This window comes from Pituophis catenifer, unplaced genomic scaffold (genome assembly GCF_029215685.1).
Source record: "Pituophis catenifer annectens isolate HBS135680 unplaced genomic scaffold, rPitCat1.0.hap2 SCAF_7, whole genome shotgun sequence".
Lineage (NCBI taxonomy): Eukaryota > Metazoa > Chordata > Lepidosauria > Squamata > Colubridae > Pituophis > Pituophis catenifer.
The window spans coordinates 47,522,361-47,545,989 of NW_027256887.1; the positions used below are offsets into that span (position 1 = coordinate 47,522,361).

General features: G+C 38.5%; 1 protein-coding gene across 1 annotated transcript in view; it reads right to left on the reverse strand.

The window, feature by feature from the left end:
• Positions 1-8,358: 8,358 nt before the first annotated feature.
• The window catches only part of E2F7 (E2F transcription factor 7), a 32,588-nt gene continuing 17,317 nt past the window's right edge, over positions 8,359-23,629 (reverse strand). Inside the window, exons 5-13 of the mRNA XM_070947521.1 lie at positions 20,919-21,206; positions 20,079-20,237; positions 19,289-19,426; positions 18,481-18,675; positions 12,043-12,109; positions 10,759-11,263; positions 10,140-10,386; positions 9,303-9,727; positions 8,359-8,535 (exon numbers count right to left, since the gene is read on the reverse strand). Coding sequence (XP_070803622.1) covers positions 8,359-8,535; positions 9,303-9,727; positions 10,140-10,386; positions 10,759-11,263; positions 12,043-12,109; positions 18,481-18,675; positions 19,289-19,426; positions 20,079-20,237; positions 20,919-21,206 — 2,201 coding nt within the window. The remainder of the gene's footprint in view (positions 8,536-9,302; positions 9,728-10,139; positions 10,387-10,758; positions 11,264-12,042; positions 12,110-18,480; positions 18,676-19,288; positions 19,427-20,078; positions 20,238-20,918; positions 21,207-23,629) is intronic.

The following is a 23,629-nucleotide window of genomic DNA, read 5'->3' on the forward strand; positions in this document are numbered from 1 at the left end:
AGGGGTGAAATGCTCCTGGTTTGGACCAGCTTGGGCGAGTAGGTAGTGGAGATTGAGGCTAGTTCGGTGAACCGGGAGCAACGGCTGGCTGGCCATGGCCCCGAACCGATCCACAGCCCGCAGTCCTGCCATGCTTACTTGCCTTCCATGCTGCCTTCTTGGCGTCCCGGTGGCCAGCTTGCGAAGGCAGGCAAGCAGAAGTCCATGTGGAAGGCAGGCAAGCATGGCAGGGCTGTGGGGAAGGAGCTAGCAGCTTACTGCATCCCCCCCAAGCAGTGGCTTCCCTACTCAGCCCCAACGAGCTATGCATCCATAGCAACGGGGTTGTTTTATTCGCAGCAGTGGTGCTTCGGGAGGGCAGGTGGACATATTCATTATAGTTGTCAGCTGCAGACGTCTGCCTGCCCTCCTGAAGTACCACCTCGGTGAACAAAACAACCCCATTGTGCTGTGCCTCCTTCTGCAACCAAACGCGCCCAGCCACCCATGCCCTTTTCTCAAATGGGCTGTGCATGGGGCACTTGGAGAGCGAGCGAGCAAGAGAGCTCTCCAACCTCTGTGTGTGTGTGTGTGAGGAAGGGAGCGATCTGAAGCCGAGGCACCCAAACTTCTGCAGCGACAGGGCAGCTTCCGAGCAGCCAGCTCCACCTGATCTACTCCCTGAGTCTCGCCGTTCTCCTGCCCCCCTCCAGCTCAAGCAGCAGCAGGCTCTATGGGACAACAGGACCTCTCATTTTTCCCACAGCACGGCGTACGCTTGCTACCTCTGCTTGTCTGCTTGCAAGCGATGATCTTCTCTGCTTCTCTCGGGATGCTGGCGCGGGCACCATGGGTGCATAGCTTATTGGGGTGAGGAGGGAAGCCGCTGCTTGAGCTGGGGGGGGGCAGGAGAATGGTGAGACTCAGGGAGTAGGTCAGGTGGAGCTGGCTGCTCAGAAGCTGCCCTGCCGCTGCCAGAAGTTTGGATGCCTCGGCTTTAGATCACTCCCTCCCTCCCTCTCACACACAAATACACAGAGGTTGGAAAGCTGTCTTGCTCTCTCTCTCTCTCTCCAAGTGCCCCATGCACAGCAGAGTGACGTGAATGATGTCAAACTGGCCATGCCCACCCAGTCACATGACCACCAAGCCACGCCAGACCAAGCCACACTCACAGAACTGGTAGCAAAAAAATTTAGATTTCACCCCTGACACAGAGCCCTCGTCCAAGCCTTCCCCAGATTCCAGGACTGGCCCATGTTCCTCCCCAGCCTCTTCACTGTCCGACTCTGCTGCCAGGTCCACAGGCTGCTGGCAGACCACAACACCAGGATCTTGAATAGAGGACATGCACCTGCAGCAGGCTATAGTTCAACTAGAGTTAAGGAGATCTCGTGAATAACCATTTCAATAACCTGATCTCCAGTGAGGAATGGACTTTATCTCATTCATGGCAAAATCTATGTTGAGAAATGTATTTCTCCTCATCTGGTATAGAGATGAAACAAAACCAACTTCATGGGAAAATGACTTTAAAAAAAATATCATCAGGGTACATTTCATACTCTGGTTTGGTAGATGAGCTCACAGTGGTTTAATCTCAGATGATTCCACCTTTTAGAGGAATAATGGTAGAATGGTACATTAATCATACTGAACATATAAAAGGGAAGCTTATGTCAGAGTTGTGTGAAAGCAAAGATATGATTTCATTACAGAAGCTTTAGACATAAAACCAACAGGATTTTTAAAAATAAAATTGAGAAAAAGCAAAGCTAAAAGTAACAATTGTGATTCACAAGGAATGGTAGTCAAAACCGAGCAGCAACTATTAGCTTCTTAGTGCAAGTGTGTGATTTTTGAAATAACCACATATTGTGCTATAGTGTTTATTTCTTTTAAAAATGTACTAGCTCATAATCCAGTAGCCTTTTTAACCTGATAGCCTCCTAGGACAATAATTTGAACCAATTTGGTGAATAGTAAAGTTTAGAAAAAGTGCGCTAAAGTCTGCAACAGGCAGTCTTGCAGTGGTTTGGGGATGTAGTCTTTAAGGTATCTCAGATATAAGTGTCAGGAAATGAGGAGATCACCCGGAAAGAAATCTCAAAATGCAGACAGCAATTTGTCCATGTATTTTTTTAAAAAAGCATGCAATTCTAAGTGTGTGGTTTGTCACACAAACACTACTGCCATCGTGTGGTGAGTCCAAGCACATCCTTTGTATGGGAATGGTACAACAGAATGGGAACCACATTCTTCAAAAATTTGTATTTGAGAATAAGACAAAAGAAACTTTTTATTTTTGCTTCCAGTTTCTATAGGCACAACAACAAAAACTTAGTTTTGATAAACACTAGGAGATTTTGCCTTTGTACTTACAAAAGTTAACCAATTTAATTAGAACTTTAGGTCAGTGAAAAAAAATTAAAGGAGTGAAACATTACATCCCACTCTCTCTCTTTCTCCCCCTCCCTCCTTCTCTCCTTTTTGTCTAAGTTTTTAAAGCATTTAAAGACGATAGTCTTTACATTTACCAGATTTCTGTTTATAATGCCTCAAAGAAAGACCATGTGTTTAGCTTGAAATACTTGTGTTCAAATTGTACAGTATAGCAAGAAATCTGTGTAATTGTTGATATATATTTCATCTAATTACCAAAAGACAGTTATTACAATGAACCAGAATAAACTGTGGCCAGGAGGAGGCTTATTCAATATTTTTTAAATTCATATATACACATGGAAAAGGAATTAATTAAAAAAATCAAATATTTTAGGCTGACTGAGAGAAAATCAGTACAGAATACTAAGAAAATGAGAAATGTGACTGTGTAGCGGATAATCTTTTGGTAGTGTTTAAGCTAGGATCTTGGAAAAAAAAAAGATACAGAAGAAAAAGGAAAACAAAATGGAAGTACTGGGGAAGTAAAACAACTGCAGGAAGAGATAGTATGAATCCATATGACAAAGGTGTACAGGGTAGATTATTCTCCCAGTAGAATGAGTGGAAAGTATTCCTAAGGAGTCTATGGAGATTCTCAGTTATCCAAGTCATGGTTGCCCCAAAGGTGGTTTTTCAAAAGGCAACTGGACTTTGTTTTTCCTTGAAGACATTTTGTTTCTTATCCAATAAGCTTCTTCAAGAACTGAAGAAGCTTTTTGGATGAGAAGCAAAACATCTTCAAGAAAAAACAAAGTCCAGTTGCCTTTTGAAAAACCACCTTTGGATATTCCTAAAGAGGAATGATGCAGAAGCTGCATAGAATAAAGTGAAATTAATTATGTTCCAAATTACCACAGAAATCTCAAGGAGTTTTGCTAATGGGAAATATGTACAAATTATGATTGGTGGAATTTTGAAGTGAATAACAATCTGGTAGGTATGTGAGTCTCCAATATGAAAACCATGCTTGTTTTTTTTTTTTTTTTTTTTAATTTGATTTATATGCCGCCCTTCTCCGGAGACTCAGGGCGGCTTACAGTGCGTTAAGCAATAGCCTTCATACTTTTGTATATTTATACAAAGTCAGCTTATTGCCCCCACAAACTGGGTCCTCATTTAACCTACCTTAGAAAGGATGGAAGGCTGAGTCAACCTTGAGCCTTGGAGAGATTCGAACCAGCAGTAAATTGCAGGCAGCTGTGTTAATAACAGGGTGCTTTAAACCACTGTAGTACCAAGGCTCTTTTGCTTAGACATGGAGGTAGAATCTGTTTCATAGTGCTGCTGAAATGACTATGGTACAACCTGTGGTAATTGTAGTATTTCCAATTGTTAATAACTTCAATTTCCATTATAATCAAAGGCTATCACTCTTTTTTTTTGGATGAGCATTCTCCAAAATTGCCAATTTTTAAATCAATGTTATAGCAGTTAGAAGCCAGCTGGTTTCTCCCTCATGCTATCAATTCTCATAAATCTTGGAATTATTGCTTTTTATTTACTGTATTTTTTATATTTATTGTATTGTTTGTCTTTTTATTCAGTTTGGTCTTAGAGTGTAAACAAACTTTGTATGTTGAAATTGGTATGGATCAGGATCAAAATTTTAAACAAATAAAAATAAAAATGGTTGATAAGAATGGTTGACAAGAAAACACTGAGAAAGCTATCACAGACAAAAATCAATGACCTTGGAAAAGAATGAAATTTAAGAACAAAAGGCAATATTTGTGGTAGGATATATAAATGTGGAGACAAAGATGGTTTGCGAGGATAGAAAGGTATGGAGAATATTTTGGTGGAAACTAAATTTATATGTATTTCTTCTTATTCGTGTTGCAGTAAAAATGCTTACTTCAAAAGTGAACAGCTCAATAGATTTCTCAAGTGGTCTCAGTTGAAAATAATTTCCTTCAATCAGATCTGAGTGAAGCTATGCTGACCTCCAGCTCTGATAGTCCTTCAAAATACTTTGTGGCAGGGTGGGGTGTGTGGAACGGGGACATTTTAAAGGCTTCGTAGTAGCCAAGTGATAGCCTTCCTACCCTAAACATTTACGATTGATTTCATGAATCAAGAGGATTAATTAGTAACTCAGTTATTGTAAATGTTTGAGGACAAAAATGTAGAATGCTTATCTTTGGATATTTCTTCTTAAAGAGGAGCCAATTTGGATTAGAATTACAGGTGGCTGTTTTTTCTTGATGTGTATTGTTTTCTGGATTTTATATTGCATTTCATTGTTTCTCTCAGGTGGTTCAGAAATATGGGAACTCTTGGGATTAAATCTGTGCACTAGCTCTTTCAAGCTTTCTTACACTTAGGCATGAAAACCCAAAAGTACACGTATAGACTGGGTGAATTCCAGGCTTAATAGCAGTAACTGTGAGAGGAATCTTGGGAGCCTTAGTGCACAACCAGTTAAATATGAGCCAGCAGTGCATGGTGGCAGCCAAAAAAGCCAATGCAATCCTAAATTACATTAACAGAGGGATACAATCAAGATCAAGTGAGGTACTAATACCACTCTATAAGGCCTTATAGGGTCAGGTTTAGAATACTGCATCCAGTTTTGGTCACACTATAAAAAGAGATGTTGAGATTCTAGAAAAAGTGCAGAGAAGAGCAACCAGGAAGATTATGGGACTGGAGACTAAAACATATGAAGAACAGTTACAGGAACTGGGCATGGCTAGTCTAGTGAAGAGAAGGACCAGGGGAGACAGAATAGCAGTGTTCCAATATTTGAGGGGCTGCCACAGAGAGGAAGGGGTCAAGCTATTTTTCAAAGCACCCGAAGACCAGACAAGGAATAATGGATGGAAACTGATCAAGGAGATATTCAACCTAGAAATAAGGAGAAATGTTCTGACAGTGGGAACAATCAACCAATGGAACAGCTTGCCTTCGCAAGTTGTGGGAGCTTCATCACTGGAGGCTTTCAAGAAGAGATTGGATTTCCATTTCTCAGAAACTGTGTAGGGTCTCCTGCTTGGGTGAAGGACTGGATGATCTACAAGGTCCCTTCCAACTCTGTTAATCTGTTAAGGCACAGCTGTCTTTTTGTAATCAACCTCCATTCCCAAAATATTAAAAACACAACTTACATGTTTGGCTTTATTTTTTATTATATTATAAAGATTAATTCTATAACTGAAAGTATAAAAATATGCTCCCCCAACAATAGTGTGTGTTCTTAATAGTCTTATATGCGGAGTGTAGCAAGGAACCTAAGAGAAAAGTAATTTCTGTTCAATGAAGGAAATCCATAAGCAGTTGTAAAGTTAATATCAAGATAATAAACTAGCAGTGCAATGTTATAAACATAAAGCAGCTTTACATTATAAAACACACACAGCTTTTAAATACAGGAATAGCACCTTTTACATAAGTTGAGAAATGTAAACGTGGTATGTAGATTCAAGTATATAAGTTATACATACCCTCCCTCCCTCCACATCAAACCCTTGTGTACCAGAACATGGTTTTAAAAGCCCTGAAATCCTGTATGCAATTTAGTGCTGTACACATGCCCTTGCATCAGTCTTAAGCTATGGAGCCCTTTATCTTGAAGCAATTTTGCCATAGTTTTATGGGAATAGTTCTTGCAATCATAATCACCTCAGCATCCTATTAAGCAAGAGTCACCAAGCTGCATTCCTGCATTTCGCTTAAGACTTAATCTTGCCAACCTCTTTGATAAAAGGAAGCCTCAATGTACATTTCACCTTCCACTATTAACCTGGCTCCTGCTTTTGCTCACAATATGTGAAAATCTTCAACCTCCTTATTCAACCGAACAGATAGAAACTGCAAGACCAGCAGAGATTGTGTTGCTGGTACACTTAGGAGAGGGTAAAACAAATCAAATGCAGAAGGAATTTCCCATCTCTTCCTAGGAAATGATGCCCTTTACTCGTTCAAATGTTCATGGCAGCATTTCACAGGCGTTTAGGCCCCCAGATCATTCTATTTGCACCCGAGAGTTTTGCGAAGCTGGATGTTTTAAATAAATATATTAACTGAAAGAAACTGCCAGTGAAATTATTTCACTTTCAGTTTCCTTATTTAATGAGTTTAACATAACCAACTTGTCCAAGAAGCAGGAAACATGAAGGGATAGTCAATTATGAAACAAAATAAAACAAACACATTGACTTTATATCTGAGAGCTTTAACCCACCCTTAGTCTTTCTCTGTACTGAAAGACTAAGAACAGGGCTACTGCATGGTTTGTCTGCTAACAGCAAGTCTACTTCTAGTTGTCTCCTGCTGCAGTAACTGAGAAAATTCATTCCATTGGGCCCTACTTGAATGCACACATATGTACCAGGATAAAGGCATATCAACCTGCAAATTCTGTAGTGTAAAGTATTTTTAAAATTAACAATAAATCTCCCAAAATGATTTTACTGTTGAGATTTAAGACATGTAAATCTTATCAAATACCTTCCATGTAAGGTACTTACTGATTTAATGTAACAGGAAGTTATTATATTCTCAATTTCAGCTCCACTAAAACTGTTCATCTTTAACCTCCTTTTGGTAACATATTCCATTATTCAAAATTAAACACACTAAAGCCATAATTCCTCCTAAAACTTAATGAAATGGTAGATCAGAAAATGTGTCTGACCTTAAGAAACATAGATTATGAATTCAAAGTCATTCTAGGTTAAAAAAGGCCATTTACTTGATTATAAACTCAAAAGTAACATGATAATTTTTAAAATCCAGTATCTGTACCATTTAAAGTATTTTAATCTATTAAATTTTTGAATACTATAGTAATTACTTTGTGAATATGAATCACCCTCAAGTGTCAATTTCATAAACCTGCGGACTACAAGTTTCTCCTTCTGTTAATTAAAAAAATGGTGCATTGATTAATTTAACTCATATTTAGGCTGCAGGTCTTCCATTTCCTACATATGTTCCTTCTGACCTCAATGGTCACTCATGCCATAAATACTGTACTTAAAGTGTTTCTTAATGAACATTTAGGAGTATTAATTGTGGAATTCATACAACTATACAATACAGTCACATCAGTCAAAGATAATTCTTTCAGTTCCTTTGGCAGAATTGCAGTTAAGATGAGCTCTGTGTAATGCTGTAAAAGAAGTCCTGGCTCAAGAATTGCAGCTTCCTCATATATTTAAACTAGGGAAGAGCTACACTTTACTGTAAACATTTTAGAGGCTGATGATTCTTGAAACAATCTTTTTGCCTCTACCATTTTAGGAAAAAAAGTTTTTGTGACGATTACAAACAACCTGAACATTTTGTGCAGGAAAAAAAGCACAAGAGAAACTACAAAGTTCATTAATACAAAAGTTAAGTTCACAGTTATTTTGGCCTTAAAGTAATTTATGTGAATACATTCGTTCATTACTGTAAATTAGGCTTTTTCTTAACAAGTGCAGGAAAAAGTGTACATCTGTCAGTCACATTCAAGCACTCTGCAAAAGTCTGCTTTGAAGTTACAAATGTAACTTGATTAAACCAGTCTCAGCAGACTACGCTGTTTCTTGCTGCCCTTCCAGCCAATCCCCCCTTAACACAGAATAGAACCCTTGTAAAGAGTGTCCCCGCTATTTAAGTGCTAGCCAGCCCCCCCCGCCCCTCCAAAGTTTTGGACTTTGGGTCACAGTTAAACTTGTTCATCTCTTTGATACATTATATAGTTTTTTTCAACCCTGGAATTAAAATGTTTGTATCTGCATAATTAGAATTCTAATCAAAATTGATATTTACACAACTAGGGTATTCATGAAGGAGAAAGATAAGTAATGGGCAAATGCATAGTGGACAAATGTACCTATGGAACAATATTCAACACATTTTCTCTTTTTAATGCAATAATTGGTTTTTTTTCCCTGTAATTAGCAGAGACTCTTTTCTTAGCTACCTATATTACAGTAATGGGCTGTATTAATCAGAGCTTTTGCTGGAGATTTCTAATCTTCTTTGAACAGAACTTGATGTTCTGCTCTGGTTGCCTTCATTTTTCCGCCATATAATAGGATCTTCTAGACTGCCAGGTGTCTTGAACAATGTTTCTTGAGTTGTTGGACGCATATTCTTAGGAGTTAGTGGAGTTGTAGAAGGCTATGCACAAAATGAGACAGTACAATTTAATAGAGATTTTATATATCATCTCATTCCTACTCAACAAAATGTTTAATATTGTAAGACAAAAATTAGCATTGTAAGAAATGCTCGGTCCCATACTAATGAACGCAATGCTGCTTTGTTAGACTTGAAGCAATGGAACAAAATTCGTACTAGAGAAATTAATTTGAGAGACCATACTTTGGGTGGTAGAACATCTTCAAAGGCCACTATTTGAATTGTGTTAATGATATTAATAAAAACATTTCCATTGGACAATTGCAAAAGACCATAGTGCTTGGATCCACCAATATATTATGACATCCTAGATTCTTGGGAAGAACTACATCCATATGAAACCCAACACCACCCAAAGAACTGGCAGCTATGATTTCAGTGTTGTAAATAGATAACGATGGACAGATAAAAGTGCCAAATCCTATCTAAAGATGTAGCTGATTGTGCAATCAACCATAATAATAATGTAAGACTGTCCTCAGCAGTGTGGATATATATGCACTGCAGAATGCATGGATCTAAAAATGAAATATTTCAAATATACACAACTAAGTTCAAGTTTTGGTCTTCATATATGAGTAATCACCTAAATGGAGGGCTTGTAATCAAAGACTTGTTTACAACATAACAAAATACTTAACAATAACCTTATAAAAGTATCTAGGTTATGTAGAATTGACACTATTCTATTCTATCTTCTTGTGAATGTTTCCTCCTTGCTTTATAATAATAATTCCCCTTCTTACCTGTGGTAGATTGAGAAGGGTGACTGGATGTCCCATGCAAATTGATGAATCTGTTTTAACGGAGTTGCAAGCAGATCCAAGGAGAGGATTCAGATGTACAGCTGAATGAAACTGCTGGTGTGGTTCCAGTGTAGGTAACTGTGATGAATTTGGAGTTAGCACAGTAGGGGTCCCAATGAAAACAGGAGTTGTAGAAGTCAAGCCAGGCATACTAAAATTCACACAAGTGACATTTGGAAAAGAGGCAGAAGATGAAGAATGAAGTTGGCTTGTTCCTGCTGAGGAATAGATAAGGGGGAATGGCGCCAATGCAGTAGATGGAACCATCATACAGGGAACATTAAGTGAAGACAAGCGGCTTGAAGGTAGGCTGACAGGAGCAGGGGCTTGGTTGGTAGGAAACAGGAAATTTAAACCATTTAATCCTAAAATAAAAGAAAGAAAGAAAAAGATACCAAATACAGCAAAATCCTGTCTTCTCAAGGATAAAGACAAAATAGCAATGACCTGTAAATTTTCGCATTCAACACGTTGAGCTCAAAATACCATTTGAACTTCACTGAATATCACTGGACGTGTCTGAGCCTTCTCAGAAATAACATAGAGCTTCAGGCATGGTTGTATCAGAATTAGAACACTCCTGGAAGCGTTACGCTGAAATGTATCAAGACATTCAGTTATATATCTGCCATATTTTGTATCTATCTGGACTTTTATCATTTTTTTAAAGGGTTGATGGCATTTTATTGAAAATCTTTCTAGGAATTCATGGCTGTCGTGAAAATATATTTTATCTAAATGCCAAGTTAACATGCATGTTTTTAGTTTAGTCCTTACCAGCTGCAGGCTGTACATAGAGATACTGTGGTAAAAAAGATGTTTTTTCCTGAGAGGTTTGTTCCTTTTCTTTCAAGTTTTCTTTTACATTTTTATTCTTATGTGATTCTTCATGGTCCTGGGTTTCTGTTATGACAGTTTCCAGAATTTCAGAAGTCCCTGATTCGAACTGAAAGCCTTTCTGTTGGTCAAGGGAGCTGCAGTTATTGTCTGAAGAAGACTTTGCATCAGCTGGCTGAATGGTTTTCTAAAAAGAAAAAGAAAAAGAAAAAAGAACACAAACAACTTAATCTTGGGATATACATTATTGTGTAAGACTCTGCCACAAATACTCTGGATCTAGTTGTGAAAGGTTAAAGTGCTCCTTTTGGAGACTTTCTCCTTAACTTTAAGGAAACTTTCATAGAGTGCTGGGCCAGCAGCAGTTAATTCAAAGGACATGCAGGAAGGAGTAAGAGCCAATATTCCCTTTCTAAATAAAAACAGCAAAAATAGTCACCATAAAAAGACAACCATGTGATGTACGAGGGAGATGGAATATACTATTTCATAAATACAACAGCTATTCTTTTGGATGACTCCATGAAATAGTCTTCTACAGGTTCTGAATTTTTCTCACCTTGGATACTACTAATGAAATGGGACCATCGCTCTGCTCCAGGCTTTGTCTTTTGGCTACAGGTGCCTCTTCAGATGGAGCTGCAGTGGGAGATACACACTTCTGGGAACTCCGCTTGCGAAAATTAACTGGAGATTTTGCAGTTTCTAATGAGCAGGGGGAAATGTGGCCTTCTGCATCTTCACTTCTTTTTTCTGGAAAATTTTCCCGTGAATGACTTTCATGAAGTTTGCCACACAGCATATAAAGGGATGGAGATGGCAAGTAAACAAAAGGTTGGCTGGGGAGTGCGTTGGTTTCCCCAGTCTCAGTTTTGGAAACTGATACAGCAGAAGATGGTATATTTTGATTATTTATTCCATTTGGTAAAGACCGATGTGATGCGTCTGAGTTGTTTTTTTCAGGAAAGCAAGGGAAGACATTAGCACAATAGTCTGAATCTTCTGGAACAGGAAAAACCGAGAAGGAAGAAATAATGCCCAGATTTCTTGCTGCTTCAATACTTCTATTAGAAAGATGAAGGAAAATTGAAATGTGTTTGAATATTAGTAGCTTGGGTTGGTAGTTAGGCTGTTGGTCTGAGCTCCGAGCTTTGGCAATTTAGTTGCAAATGTTTCGTCACCATTCGAGACATCGTCAGTGCGTTTTGAATTGTGACAATTGAAAACGCACTGAAAATGTTTCCTCGAATGGTGATGAAATGTTTGCAACCAAATTGCCAAGCTCGGAGCTCAAACCAACAGCCTAAATGAAGGAAAATAATTAGACTACATTAAAGTATTCCCATTCTAACATCATCTTTGCCAAACAGCTTTGGATGCAACCCAAATATCTAGAGGTTTAGATAAATGAGACTATTTCATTTAGTTTATGATGGGAAGAAGATATGAGGGACTGAAAGATTCAGATAAGTAGCATTTAAGCAACAGAATTAGGCTTGAAAAGGGCCTCTGGTAAATTGCAGACACAATGTGAATTAATATACCTACTAGTAGAACAAATCAATTCTTTCACACAATGGTTAATCACCCTAATTAAAAATATCTCATTCATGCATTACATCTAATACATGTAATTGACGTGGTTTCTATATATCATAAATTTAGTTAGAAGTAAAATATTCTAGTTCATTTCATTCTAAAGATACTTTATGTTATGATATATAGCTACAGTACTCCAATGCTTCATCAAACACAGATATCTGCCCTTTCCACAGTAGATTATAAACAAGTTTAAAACAGAATGTTATTTTTTATAAGGCATCAGGTTTGAATTTCTATGTACCTTTTGTTATTTTCCAAATTCTGACAGCAAACAGATGCTAGGTTTATCATTTTGGAACAGTAATCATCTAAGGAAAATCAGAAGATCAAATCAATTCTCAATGTATGACCGTAATACAGAGTTTTTAGGTCTATCATCTATGTATCTATCATCTCTCTCTCTTTATCTATTAATCTAATATAATCTATGCCTTTTTTAGATAAACATGGAGAACATATAGGATTAAGTGGAAAGTCAGAGAAAAAACATCTCACAATCTCTTTGGAGAGCTCTGTCACTAAGGATCTAGAATACAACATTATATATATCTTAGCCAGGATTTTAAGCATTTTAACTAACAGACTTTTAAATGATACGGGAAAACACCCGAGATTTTAACTTTTTACATACACACACCAGCGAAAACTTGAGAAGACAATATATATATATATATATATATATATATATATATATATATATATATATATATATATATATATATATATATATAGTAAAATTGGAGGTTTCTTGGCAACGTTTCGACGAAGTCTCATTCGTCATCTTCAGGCTGGTGTCTTCGGCTTCGTGCTTCTAGGAGCAATGTGTGTGATTGCAGCTGTTTCTTCCTTTTAATTGCCAGTGGGGGTGTGAACTGATTGGGTGGGAGCTTGGCTGTGCTCTGACTGGATGGGGGGTTGGCTGTGCTCTGATTGAATGGGTGTGTGTTCTGTTTAGGTGGGGGCTTGGTTGTGCTCAGGTTAGTCTGAGTAGCAGGGGGATTTGAGCTGGTGAGCTGTGTTGCTGTTGTTTGGCTTCATTTTCGTGGCTGTGCTACCTCTTCATGGTGGGTGTCAGTCTGCTTCATGTATGGATTGGAGGAGTTTAAGGGGCTAATGATGCAGCTGTGGTCTGGCTTCTGGTCCGCGGTCGTGCCTCATCATCAGTGTGGGTTTGAGTCTGCTTTCTGCGTGGATGTATGGTGGTTACATCCTGTGTGGCTCTCGTGAGTGTGGGTCTGGTGTCATTCTTTGTGTTAGGGACTCGTTTGTCAATAAGGGCGGGTTTCCAAATGGCTGGTAGGTGGGAGGTATCATCTCGTTTATTCATGCTGTGTGGACGTTTTTCTATCTCGATGGCTTCTCTGATAATTCTGTTGTTAAAGTGTTCAGTTTTGGCGATAGTTCTGGTCTTTTTAAAGTCAATATCATGTCCTGTGGCTTTGAGATGTTAGACCAGGGAAGAAGTTGGTTCCTCTTTTCTGACTGAGTTCTTGTGTTCTTCAATGCGTGCACTTATTCTTCTGTTGGTTTGTCTGATGTATGTGGTGGGGCAGGCGATGCATGGGATTTCATATACTCCTTGATTTTCTAACTCAATTTTGTCTTTGGGGTTTCTTAGGATGGTGGATATTTTTCGGTTTGTGCAGAATGCTGTCTTGATGTTGTGTTTGTGGAGGATCTTGCTGATTCTGTCTGCGGTGCCCTTTATGTATGGGAGGAGGGCTTTGCCGTTTTCTTGTTCTCTGTCTTGGATTTTAGTGGGGTTTCTTTTTGGATTAGGTTGGTAATCTTATTTCTTTGGAATCCATTGGATGTTAGTACGTTAGTGAGAGTGTGTAGTTCGGTTTTTAGGTGTTGTTCGTCAGCTAAGCGTTTTGTTCTGGAGATGAGTGTCTTGGCTACAGAGTTGATCTGTGCTGGGTGGTGGTGTGAAAGTGCGTGCAGATAGCGGTTTGTGTGTGTTTTCTTTTGGTAGATGGTGTGTCCTAGGGAGCCATTGGATTTTTTGTAGACTAAGACATCCAGGAAGGGAAGTTGGTTGTTCACTTCTGTTTCCATGGTAAACTGTATTTTGGGGTGTAGGTGTGTGAGGAAGTTGTCCAGTTTTTCTTTCCCATGTGGCCAGATTATGAAGGTGTCATCTACGTATCTGAGCCAGAGTTTGGGTTTGTGGTCAGATTTTTCTAGAGCTTGGGTTTCAAAGTGTTCCATGTAGAGGTTAGCAATGACAGGTGAGAGGGTGATCCCATGGGTGCTCCTTCTATTTGTTTGTATTTTTGTCCATTATAGATGAAGTATGTGTTGGATAGGCAGTGGTTGGTCAGATCTAGGATGTGCTTGTGGGGGTTATATTTGTTTTGGATAGCTGTCAGGGCTTCTTTGATTGGCACTTGGGTGAAGAGGGATATGACATCGAAGCTCACGAGTAGGTCGCTGGGCTGTAAGTTTTGTTTCTTTATGATCTCTATGAACTGGAATGAGTTTTTTACATGTGAGTTGATGGATTTTGCATAGGGCTGTAGTTGTTTGGCGAGAAATTTGACTAGCTTTTGTAGAGGTGAGCCTATGGAGCTGACTATGGGTCTAAGCGGGGTTCCTTCTTTGTGTATCTTGGGGAGACCATAGATCTTAGGGCATCTGGATGATTTCTCTCTGGGAATGATTCTTTGCTGGATCTCTTCGCTGATGGGAGAGGCTTTTATTTTGGATCTAGTGGTTTTTTCCAGGTAGGTGGTGGGATCTGTGTTTAGGGGTTTTTATGTGGGGTCTTGGAGTAGGTTGGTTAATTTGGTTTGGTGGTCAGATGTGTTCGTAACCACCGTGGGGTTTCCCTTGTCTGCAGGTAGGATTATTATGCTAGTGTCTTCTTTCAGGTTAAGTAGTGCTGTCTGTTCCTCTTTGGGTAAGTTGCTTTTGGGTGGCTTGCTGGTGCAGAGGATGTTGGTGATTTCGAGTCTGATTCTGTTAGCGTCATCGGGGTTGACTTTGGTCAGGCTGGTTTCAACTCCGCATATAATGGTTTCAGTGGGGATGTGTTTGGGAGTCATATCCATCTTCACCCAAGTGCCAATCAAAGAAGCCCTGACAGCTATCCAAAACAAATATAACCCCCCCAAGCACATCCTAGATCTGACCAACCACTGCCTATCCAACACATACTTCATCTATAACGGACAAAAATACAAACAAATAGAAGGAGCACCCATGGGATCACCCCTCTCACCTGTCATTGTTAACCTCTACATGGAACACTTTGAAACCCAAGCTCTAGAAAAATCTGACCACAAACCCAAACTCTGGCTCAGATACGTAGATGACACCTTCATAATCTGGCCACATGGGAAAGAAAAACTGGACAACTTCCTCACACACCTACACCCCAAAATACAGTTTACCATGGAAACAGAAGTGAACAACCAACTTCCCTTCCTGGATGTCTTAGTCTACAAAAAATCCAATGGCTCCCTAGGACACACCATCTACCAAAAGAAAACACACACAAACTGCTATCTGCACGCACTCTCACACCACCACCCAGCACAGATCAACTCTGTAGCCAAGACACTCATCTCCAGAACAAAACGCTTAGCTGACGAACAACACCTAAAAACCGAACTACACACTCTCACTAACGTACTAAACATCCAATGGATTCCAAAGAAATAAGATTACCAACCTAATCCAAAAAGAAACCCCCACTAAAATCCAAGACAGAGAACAAGAAAACGGCAAAGCCCTCCTCCCATACATAAAAGGCACCACAGACAGAATCAGCAAGATCCTCCACAAACACAACATCAAGACAGCATTCTGCACAAACCGAAAAATATCCACCATCCTAAGAAACCCCAAAGACAAAATTGAGTTAGAAAATCAAGGCGTATATGAAACCCCATGCATCGCCTGCCCCACCACATACATCGGACAAACCAACAGAAGAATAAGTGCACGCATTGAAGAACACAAGAACTCAGTCAGAAAAGAGGAACCAACTTCTTCCCTGGTCCAACACCTCAAAGCCACAGGACATGATATTGACTTTAAAAAGACCAGAACTATCGCCAAAACTGAACACTTTAACAACAGAATTATCAGAGAAGCCATCGAGATAGAAAAACGTCCACACAGCATGAATAAACGAGATACCTCCTGCCTACCAGCCATTTGGAAACCCGCCCTTATTGACAAACGAGTCCCTAACACAAAGAATGACACCAGACCCACACTCACGAGAACCACACAGGATGTAACCACCACACATCCACGCAGAAAGCAGACTCAAACCCACACTGATGATGAGGCACGACCGCGGACCAGAAGCCAGACCACAGCTGCATCATTAGCCCCTTTAAACCCCTCCAATCCATACATGAAGCAGACTGACACCCACCATGAAGAGGTAGCACAGCCACGAACACGAAGCCAAACAGCAACACAGCTCACCAGCTCAAATCCCCCTGCTACTCAGACTAACTCGAGCACAACCAAGCCCCCACCTAAACAGAACACACACCCATCCAATCAGAGCACAGCCAACCCATCCAATCAGAGCACAGCCAAGCCCCGAACCAATCAGAACACACCTCCACCCAATCAGAACACAGCCAAGCTCCCACCCAATCAGTTCACACCCCCACTGGCAGTTAAAAGGAAGAAACAGCTGCAATCACACACATTGCTCCTAGAAGCACGAAGCTGAAGACACCAGCCTGAAGATGATGAATGAGACTTCGTCGAAACGTTGCCAAGAAACCTCCAATTTTACGCGGGAGAAAACCCGAATAACCAAAGACCTACATATATATATATATATATATATATGTATGTATGTATGTATGTGTGTGTGTGTATGTATGAGTATGAGTATGAGTATGAGTATGAGTATGTGTATGTGTATGTGTATGTATATGTATATGTATATGTATATGTATATGTATATGTATATGTATATGTATATGTATATCTCCTCAGCCGGGTATATAAGAAATTTCAGTTTCCTGCATACATTTTATTTTCATGAATGTCTCTGGGCTCTGAATAGTTGTGTAAATATGTTTACAAAATAAAAATAGTAGTTGACCCCTCCATGTTTTATTTGGAAATATGTCTAATTACTTGAAAAAAGGACAGAGGTAAACAAAAATAGGATATAGAATTGCAAAAGGAGAGAGGTGGATTATTAATATGTTAAGCTAACATATATCTGGTTATATTACTCAGGTCAGACATTTTGGGATCAACCAAGTATTTTATGACATGCCCATAAAATGCTCTCCCTGCAAATTTCCATCTGTCCATTAGGACTCCAAACTTGAAGATTATCATTTCTAGTCTTTATGTCATTCTTATTATCATTCACTATCCTTCTTTTGAAATTTCAAGATTCAATTTCTAGATAGTTTCTTCCCCTTTTCACAATCATCATTTCTAGATCAGTATTCATTATTCATTGATCAAATTTTTATGCTGCTATAATCTGCAAATATAGATATATTGTTCCTTTATCTGATCCTTCTCTTACAATTTCATTCATTCAAAATCATATGCTAAGACAATTTAAAATGTTAAGTTTAGGTTTACTAAATATCTAAAGAAAAGTATTAATACATTTTACCTCTATTAGTTAACTAATACATGTAGTTCCTAGGATACTCCAACAGGGTTTGAGACAATCCAAGCAAATTACAAATTACTGCATGAAATGGAAGTTTCAATGGCTTTGTTCATCTCAAAATTTGTGAAAAATTTCACATATCTATAGTTGTTATACTCCTGAAAATTCATATAATACTACATAATATGCTCTATCTTGATGTGGTTCTTTTATGAAATTATGAAGAAAATATATAGTATTGCCCTTGAAGTTGCCCTGTGCTTTGTTGATGTTTACGGTAGCTTACTGCGGAAACAATATATACATCTTTTCCTACCTCCAAGTTCAGAGTAGGAAAGGATTGCTGATATTTGTCATGTCATGCTTATTACCAAAGGAATGAACAATCAATATGTGGATCTTTCTGAAGCTATTGCCTTAGCATTCAGAATAAAAGTTCCATGTCTATTGCTTAGGCTCATTGTATCTAACTTAAGTGGAGATTTTGCATCCTAAGATATATAAAACACCCAGTTTTTTCTAAGGTCTGCACCTTGTGAAGAGGCAGTCATTATCCAACATTCTAGTCCTGCTTAGTTACAAAGCCAGCTGTGTGACCTTGGGTCAGTCACTCTCTCTCAGCCCTAGGAAGAAGCACATGGCAAACTACCACCAAAGTCTTGCCAAGAAAATAACAACTTGTCAAGGCAGTCATCAGGAGTCAACACTAATTTGAAGACCCAAATAAATAACATTATAACTAAGAATTAAAATTGAACAATGATGGGGTTCATTGTGCTCTTTGAACTTGGATGTTTGCTTTCAGACATTTCATTGCCCAGCTAGAGAACATCAGATGATTATGTTGCTAAGACATCTAATGAGATGTCTGCAAACAAACAACCAAGCTCAGATAGCACCAAGGACTTCAAAGTTCAACCCTGAGCTACAAATATTCTGTTTATTAATTGGTAGTCTAATTTTAGTTTATAGATAGAAACCGTGTTACACAAAAATAAACACACAAACATTTAGCTATTAATCAAACGCTATAAGAAGAGCTAAAATGCTTGTCCCAATATTTACCTTGTCTCTCTTTGTGTGGGCTGCTTGGTTCAGAACTAACTTTCCTCTTGACCATTTCAGAAGGCTGAGGAATGCTAAAAGAAGCATGGCGTGACAGTCGATCTTTTCTATTAGAGCAAGCTTGATGTGGAATACGGGTTGGTCTTTTCACTTCAGTAAGAGTAGCACAGGTTCGAACTTCCATTTTTATATCACCTAAACAAATGCACTCATGTTCAATTGGTTACTCAAAGGACAACCTACTTTATTATTTACTAGACCATGAGTCCTGTGGCAAAATATATAGATGCTTTATTGCTTTTTCTGCTACATTTTCTTCAAGGGAAAAAAATGAACATCCCTCCCCCCGACTTTTAACAGTCTTACCATAATTCAGTTCTACTTCCTAACTATTTGCTCATCATATATAATAGTAAAATTACTCCTTGACTGCTTCAGAATGTCATTGACGTGCTAGCAACTTGTTTAATAGGAATGTATTTACTGAACAGTGTGTGTACATCATCCTTCCATATCTGTTCTGTCATGTCTCATTTAGAGCTTTCCATGTTAAATATTAATATGTTCACAAATTATTCACTCCTGATGTAGCCTTGGTACATCACGTGGACACTAAACCAGTCAGATTAATAAATAGATAATTGGCAAAAACAAAATCATAGGCAGAACTGTTTTTCTATCACCTTATAATGCCTATTGAATTTTTTATAGGTTTCTCTGGATATCATCAGTTTTCTTCATAAATCCAATAACTGATGTAAGGCTATCTGGGAAATGACTTGTTGGTAATGCAAAAATAGAAAAGTACCATTATTTCCAGTGAATTCCACAGGCCCAATCCATTTGAAGGCTGGTTTACGACCTCTTTCTTCTGTTACATGCACTTTCTTGATGAGCCCAAGACTTGTCAAGACATTAGCAATATCATACAGTCTTCTTACCTTTGCTGAAAGGAAAACAGCTTTAGTTCAAATGTAGTGAACTATATGTCTCATTTGTAACATATAGGTGTAACAAATTAGAAAAAAAGCACTGTTGCTGAAAAGCTAAAATTATGGGGAATTGGCACGAAGTAAAATGTCCTGCAAAATGTTGAGGGTCATTTGAATGAATAAATAAGTGGATAGAATCTCAAAAAAAAAAAAAAATCAATATGGTATATATTAAAGGATTTATCAGTGAGTAATGACAGTTGGATACTTTCGGACTTGACCTCCGTAGGTTTTTTTAAACGTTTTGACAACAAATTAGAAGCACAGCATTTTACGAGAACACAAAGCTAGTATTTCAACTAATACTAGTTTTAATTTTTTAACATTGACTTTAATCAAGCAAGACTGTACACTATTTGAAATGTGTTAGTATCTTAGTATCCGACAAGAGATGCCATACTTATTTTGTGTGATCTCATTTCAGTAAATATCACAAGTTATTGTTGCATAACAAAGTTCGAAAGAGGTTTCCTGGTATTTGTACATTATATTTCTTTTCAAATTGGAATTGCTCCAAAGATTTTTAAAAATTATATATGTTCTCTAGTTCTGCCAATATAACCTTTACTTGCTGACTCAGAATATTCATTCCCCAGTGATTCTTACTTTTAAACTTGCTGTGATCAGCAGTATCCTGGCTTTCTTCTATCAATATTTTTGCTGCTATGTCAAGAGTGACTATCTTGGTCTTGGAGACAAGGAACAGCATGACAAATTTCTGGCTCATAATCCTCAACGACTTGTCCTTTCTGCTGTTTGCAGACGCTGTATTACAAACAAAACTCAAGTCTCAACATGTTACAATATTAACAGCCAAGAAAATATTATGAAGACTTGTGGAAGAAAAAAAAAAGTGAAAGAAACAAAATCGTTTTGAAAAGCATGTTTTTAATGAGCAGAAAATAATTGCCTATAACAGATGGATAGCTGCACTTTAACTATCTCCAGGACAGATGAAAGGATTATAAAATGATAACTTGAACAAGTGAAGTTGGAATGATTATTCATTAGGGATGTGCAATGCTTTGAATCCAAAGCACCTTGTCATTTTCTTGCTAATTCCTCAATTCAAACATATATTTATCTGGGATGACACAAGTATGCCTATGAAAAATCTTCATTTCTTGAAGGAGGATCTGAAGGTGTCCATACCTGTTTAAAAACACCAGTTCTGCTTCAGATCTGAATTGCTGCACTTCCCTATTCTCCATCAATTGTACCAGAACATAGAAGCATGGTATCAAGTTATTAAGCAATACCATATACTGTATGGGTTGCATCTTGAGGGCAAAACACAAGATTTGTTTGACATGTGATTGACCACTTGAATCTAAAGAAAATGATCATTTGGATCTAACAATTTATTTAAAAATGTAAAATAGAATAATACAGCATATCTTCTTACATACATTTTTAAAACATTGCCAGTTCTCTTCCTTAACTTACCAGATGGATAATCTGTCTCTGAGAAGTCAAGCAACTGTCGTTCTTGAAAATCTACAAAGCTCTCTTTTTTGTGTTCTCCAAATCTACACTCAAAGTCAAGTTCTTTCTGCTGGAAAGAAGTCATGAGTTCTTCATATTTTTGAAACTCTCCTATTTCTTGAAGTTTTTTCAGAGTCTGGCTCAAACGGTGGCGACCATGCCAACAATACTGATTCTTAGCCACTCGGCTAACAAGATCAAGAGATTCCAGGACATTCACTATATCATAAATCCGCCTGCGTTCGACTCCTAGATATAGGAAACCAAAGCATAAAACAGAGAAGGTAATCAAGAAATTGTAACAATAAAATTTCTGAGAGGAAAGACAAATGATGGAGTTTTACTTCTAAATGCAGGGATCCCAATTTTTTGTTCTTAGCGTTCATTACCTCTGAATATAAGAACTAACAGAAATGTTACAATAAATTAAAAAATATGGTAATGTGATAGAAACAATTTAGGAACTATTTGTGGCAGTATAAATTTAAAAAAATACTGTTAAGTATTCCGCACTACTCAACAGAATGTGCAGAAGATGCATCAGAAGACCTGTAGATCATAAATTGTCCCCATTCCACTAATACCAGTTGCAAGAGAGAGCTACAGTAAATTCTAGATTATGCCTTCATATCAGAGTGGCATTTTGAATTCTTCTGCCCAGGACTTTTATAAGTTCAGAAGATTTGGCAGTGATACTATTTATGTCAATAAAGGTTTGTATCATTAATAAGAAGTAATGTGGAATCAAAAACTGCAGAAGTTAATGTATTTGTGAGGCACATTGTGAGGTAGCTATAAATATGATGGTGCAAAGGCATTGTTGTTGCTGCGAAGTTATGTCCGACCCATCATGACCCTATGGACAACGTTCCTCCAGGCCTTCCTGTCCTCCACCATCCTCTGGAGTCCATTTAAGCTCACGCCTACTGCTTCAGTGATTCCATCCAGCTACCTCGTTCTCTGTCGTCCCACCCTTCTTTTGCCCTCAATCTTTCCAGCATTAGGCTCTTCTCCAGTGAGTCCTTCCTTCTCATTAGGTGGCCAAAGTATTTGAGTTTCATCTTCAAGATCTGGCCTTCTAAAGAGCAGTCAGGGTTGATCTCCTCTAGGACTGACCGGTTTGATCGCAGTCCAAGGGACTCGCAGGAGTCTTCTCCAGCAACATAGTTCAAAGGCCTCAATTCTTTGGCGCTCAGCCTTTCTTATGGTCCAACTTTCACAGCCATACATTGCAATTGGGAAAACCATAGCCTTGACTATACGCACTTTTGTTGGCAGGGTGATGTCTGTCACTGCGTTTTTGTATTTACCAGATGAGCTCTTATTTTTGAACTTTCAGACTTACCGTAGCTTGCCAAGTTCTTATCAGTAAACTAACTGTGCATGTCTACATTCTTTCACTTTCTTCTATCTTTCTTTGTTCACTTGCCAAGAGGTCCAGCAGGAACGCTGCCAAGATGTAATTAATTAGCTAGTAAGATGTTTTTACTTCTTTATAATAAAATGTGTTTATTAGAATATATCTCGGTTTTATTTTCTTAAAGTATACTTCAAGGAAAGGTCACGATCCATTCTCTAATCAAGGTGCAATTATCCAAAAGCAGAATGGGATTAATTGCCACCCTGACAATATCTCTGCTTTTTAGTATGCTGTCTAGATTTGCCGTAGCTTTCTTCCCCAGGAGCAAGCGTCTTTTAATTTCTTGGCTGCAGTCCCCATCTGTGGTGATCTTGGAGCACAGGAAAATAAAATCTGTCACTACCTCCATTTCTTCCCCATCTATTTGCCAGGAATTGAGAGGGCCGGATGCCATGATCTTAGTTTTCTTAATGTTAAATTTCAAGCCAACTTTTGCATTCCTTCTTCACCTGTATCAAGAGGCTCTTTAGTTTCTCTTCACTTTCTGCCATTAGAGTGGTATCATCTGCATATCTGAGGTTATTGATATTTCACCCAGCAATCTTAACTCCAACTTTTGATTCATCTAGCCCTGCCTTTCTTATGATGTGCTCTGCATATAAGTTAAATAGGCAGGGTGACAGTATACAGCCTTGTTGGACTCCTTTCCCAATTTTGAACCAATCAGTGGTTCTGTGTCCAGTTCTCACTGTTGCTTCTTGACCCGCATATAGGTTTCTCAAGAGACAAATAAGATGGTCTGGTACTCCCATATCTTTAAGAACGTGCCACAATTTGTTGTGATCCACACAATCAAAGGTTTTAGCATAGTCAATGAAGGAGAAGTAGATGTTTTTCTGGAACTCCCTAGCTTCTTCCATGATCCAGCATATGTTGGCAATTTGATCTTTAGTTCCTCTGCTTCTTCGAAATCCTGCCTGTACTTCTCGTAGTTCTCGATTCACATACTACCGGAGCCTAGCTTGTAGGATTTTAAGCATAACTTTACTAGCATGTGAAATGAATGCAATAATGCGATAGTTTGAACATTCTTTGGCATTGCCTTTCTTTGGAATTGGAATGTAAACTGACCTTTTCCAATCCTTTGGCCACTGTTGAGTTTTACAAATTTGCTGGCAAATTGAGTGTAGCACTTTTACTGCATCATTTTTTAAGATTCTAAATAGCTCAGCTGGAATACTGTCACCTCCATTAGCTTTGTTGTTGCTCAGTTTTCCTAAGGCCATTTGACTTCACATTCTAGGATGTCTGG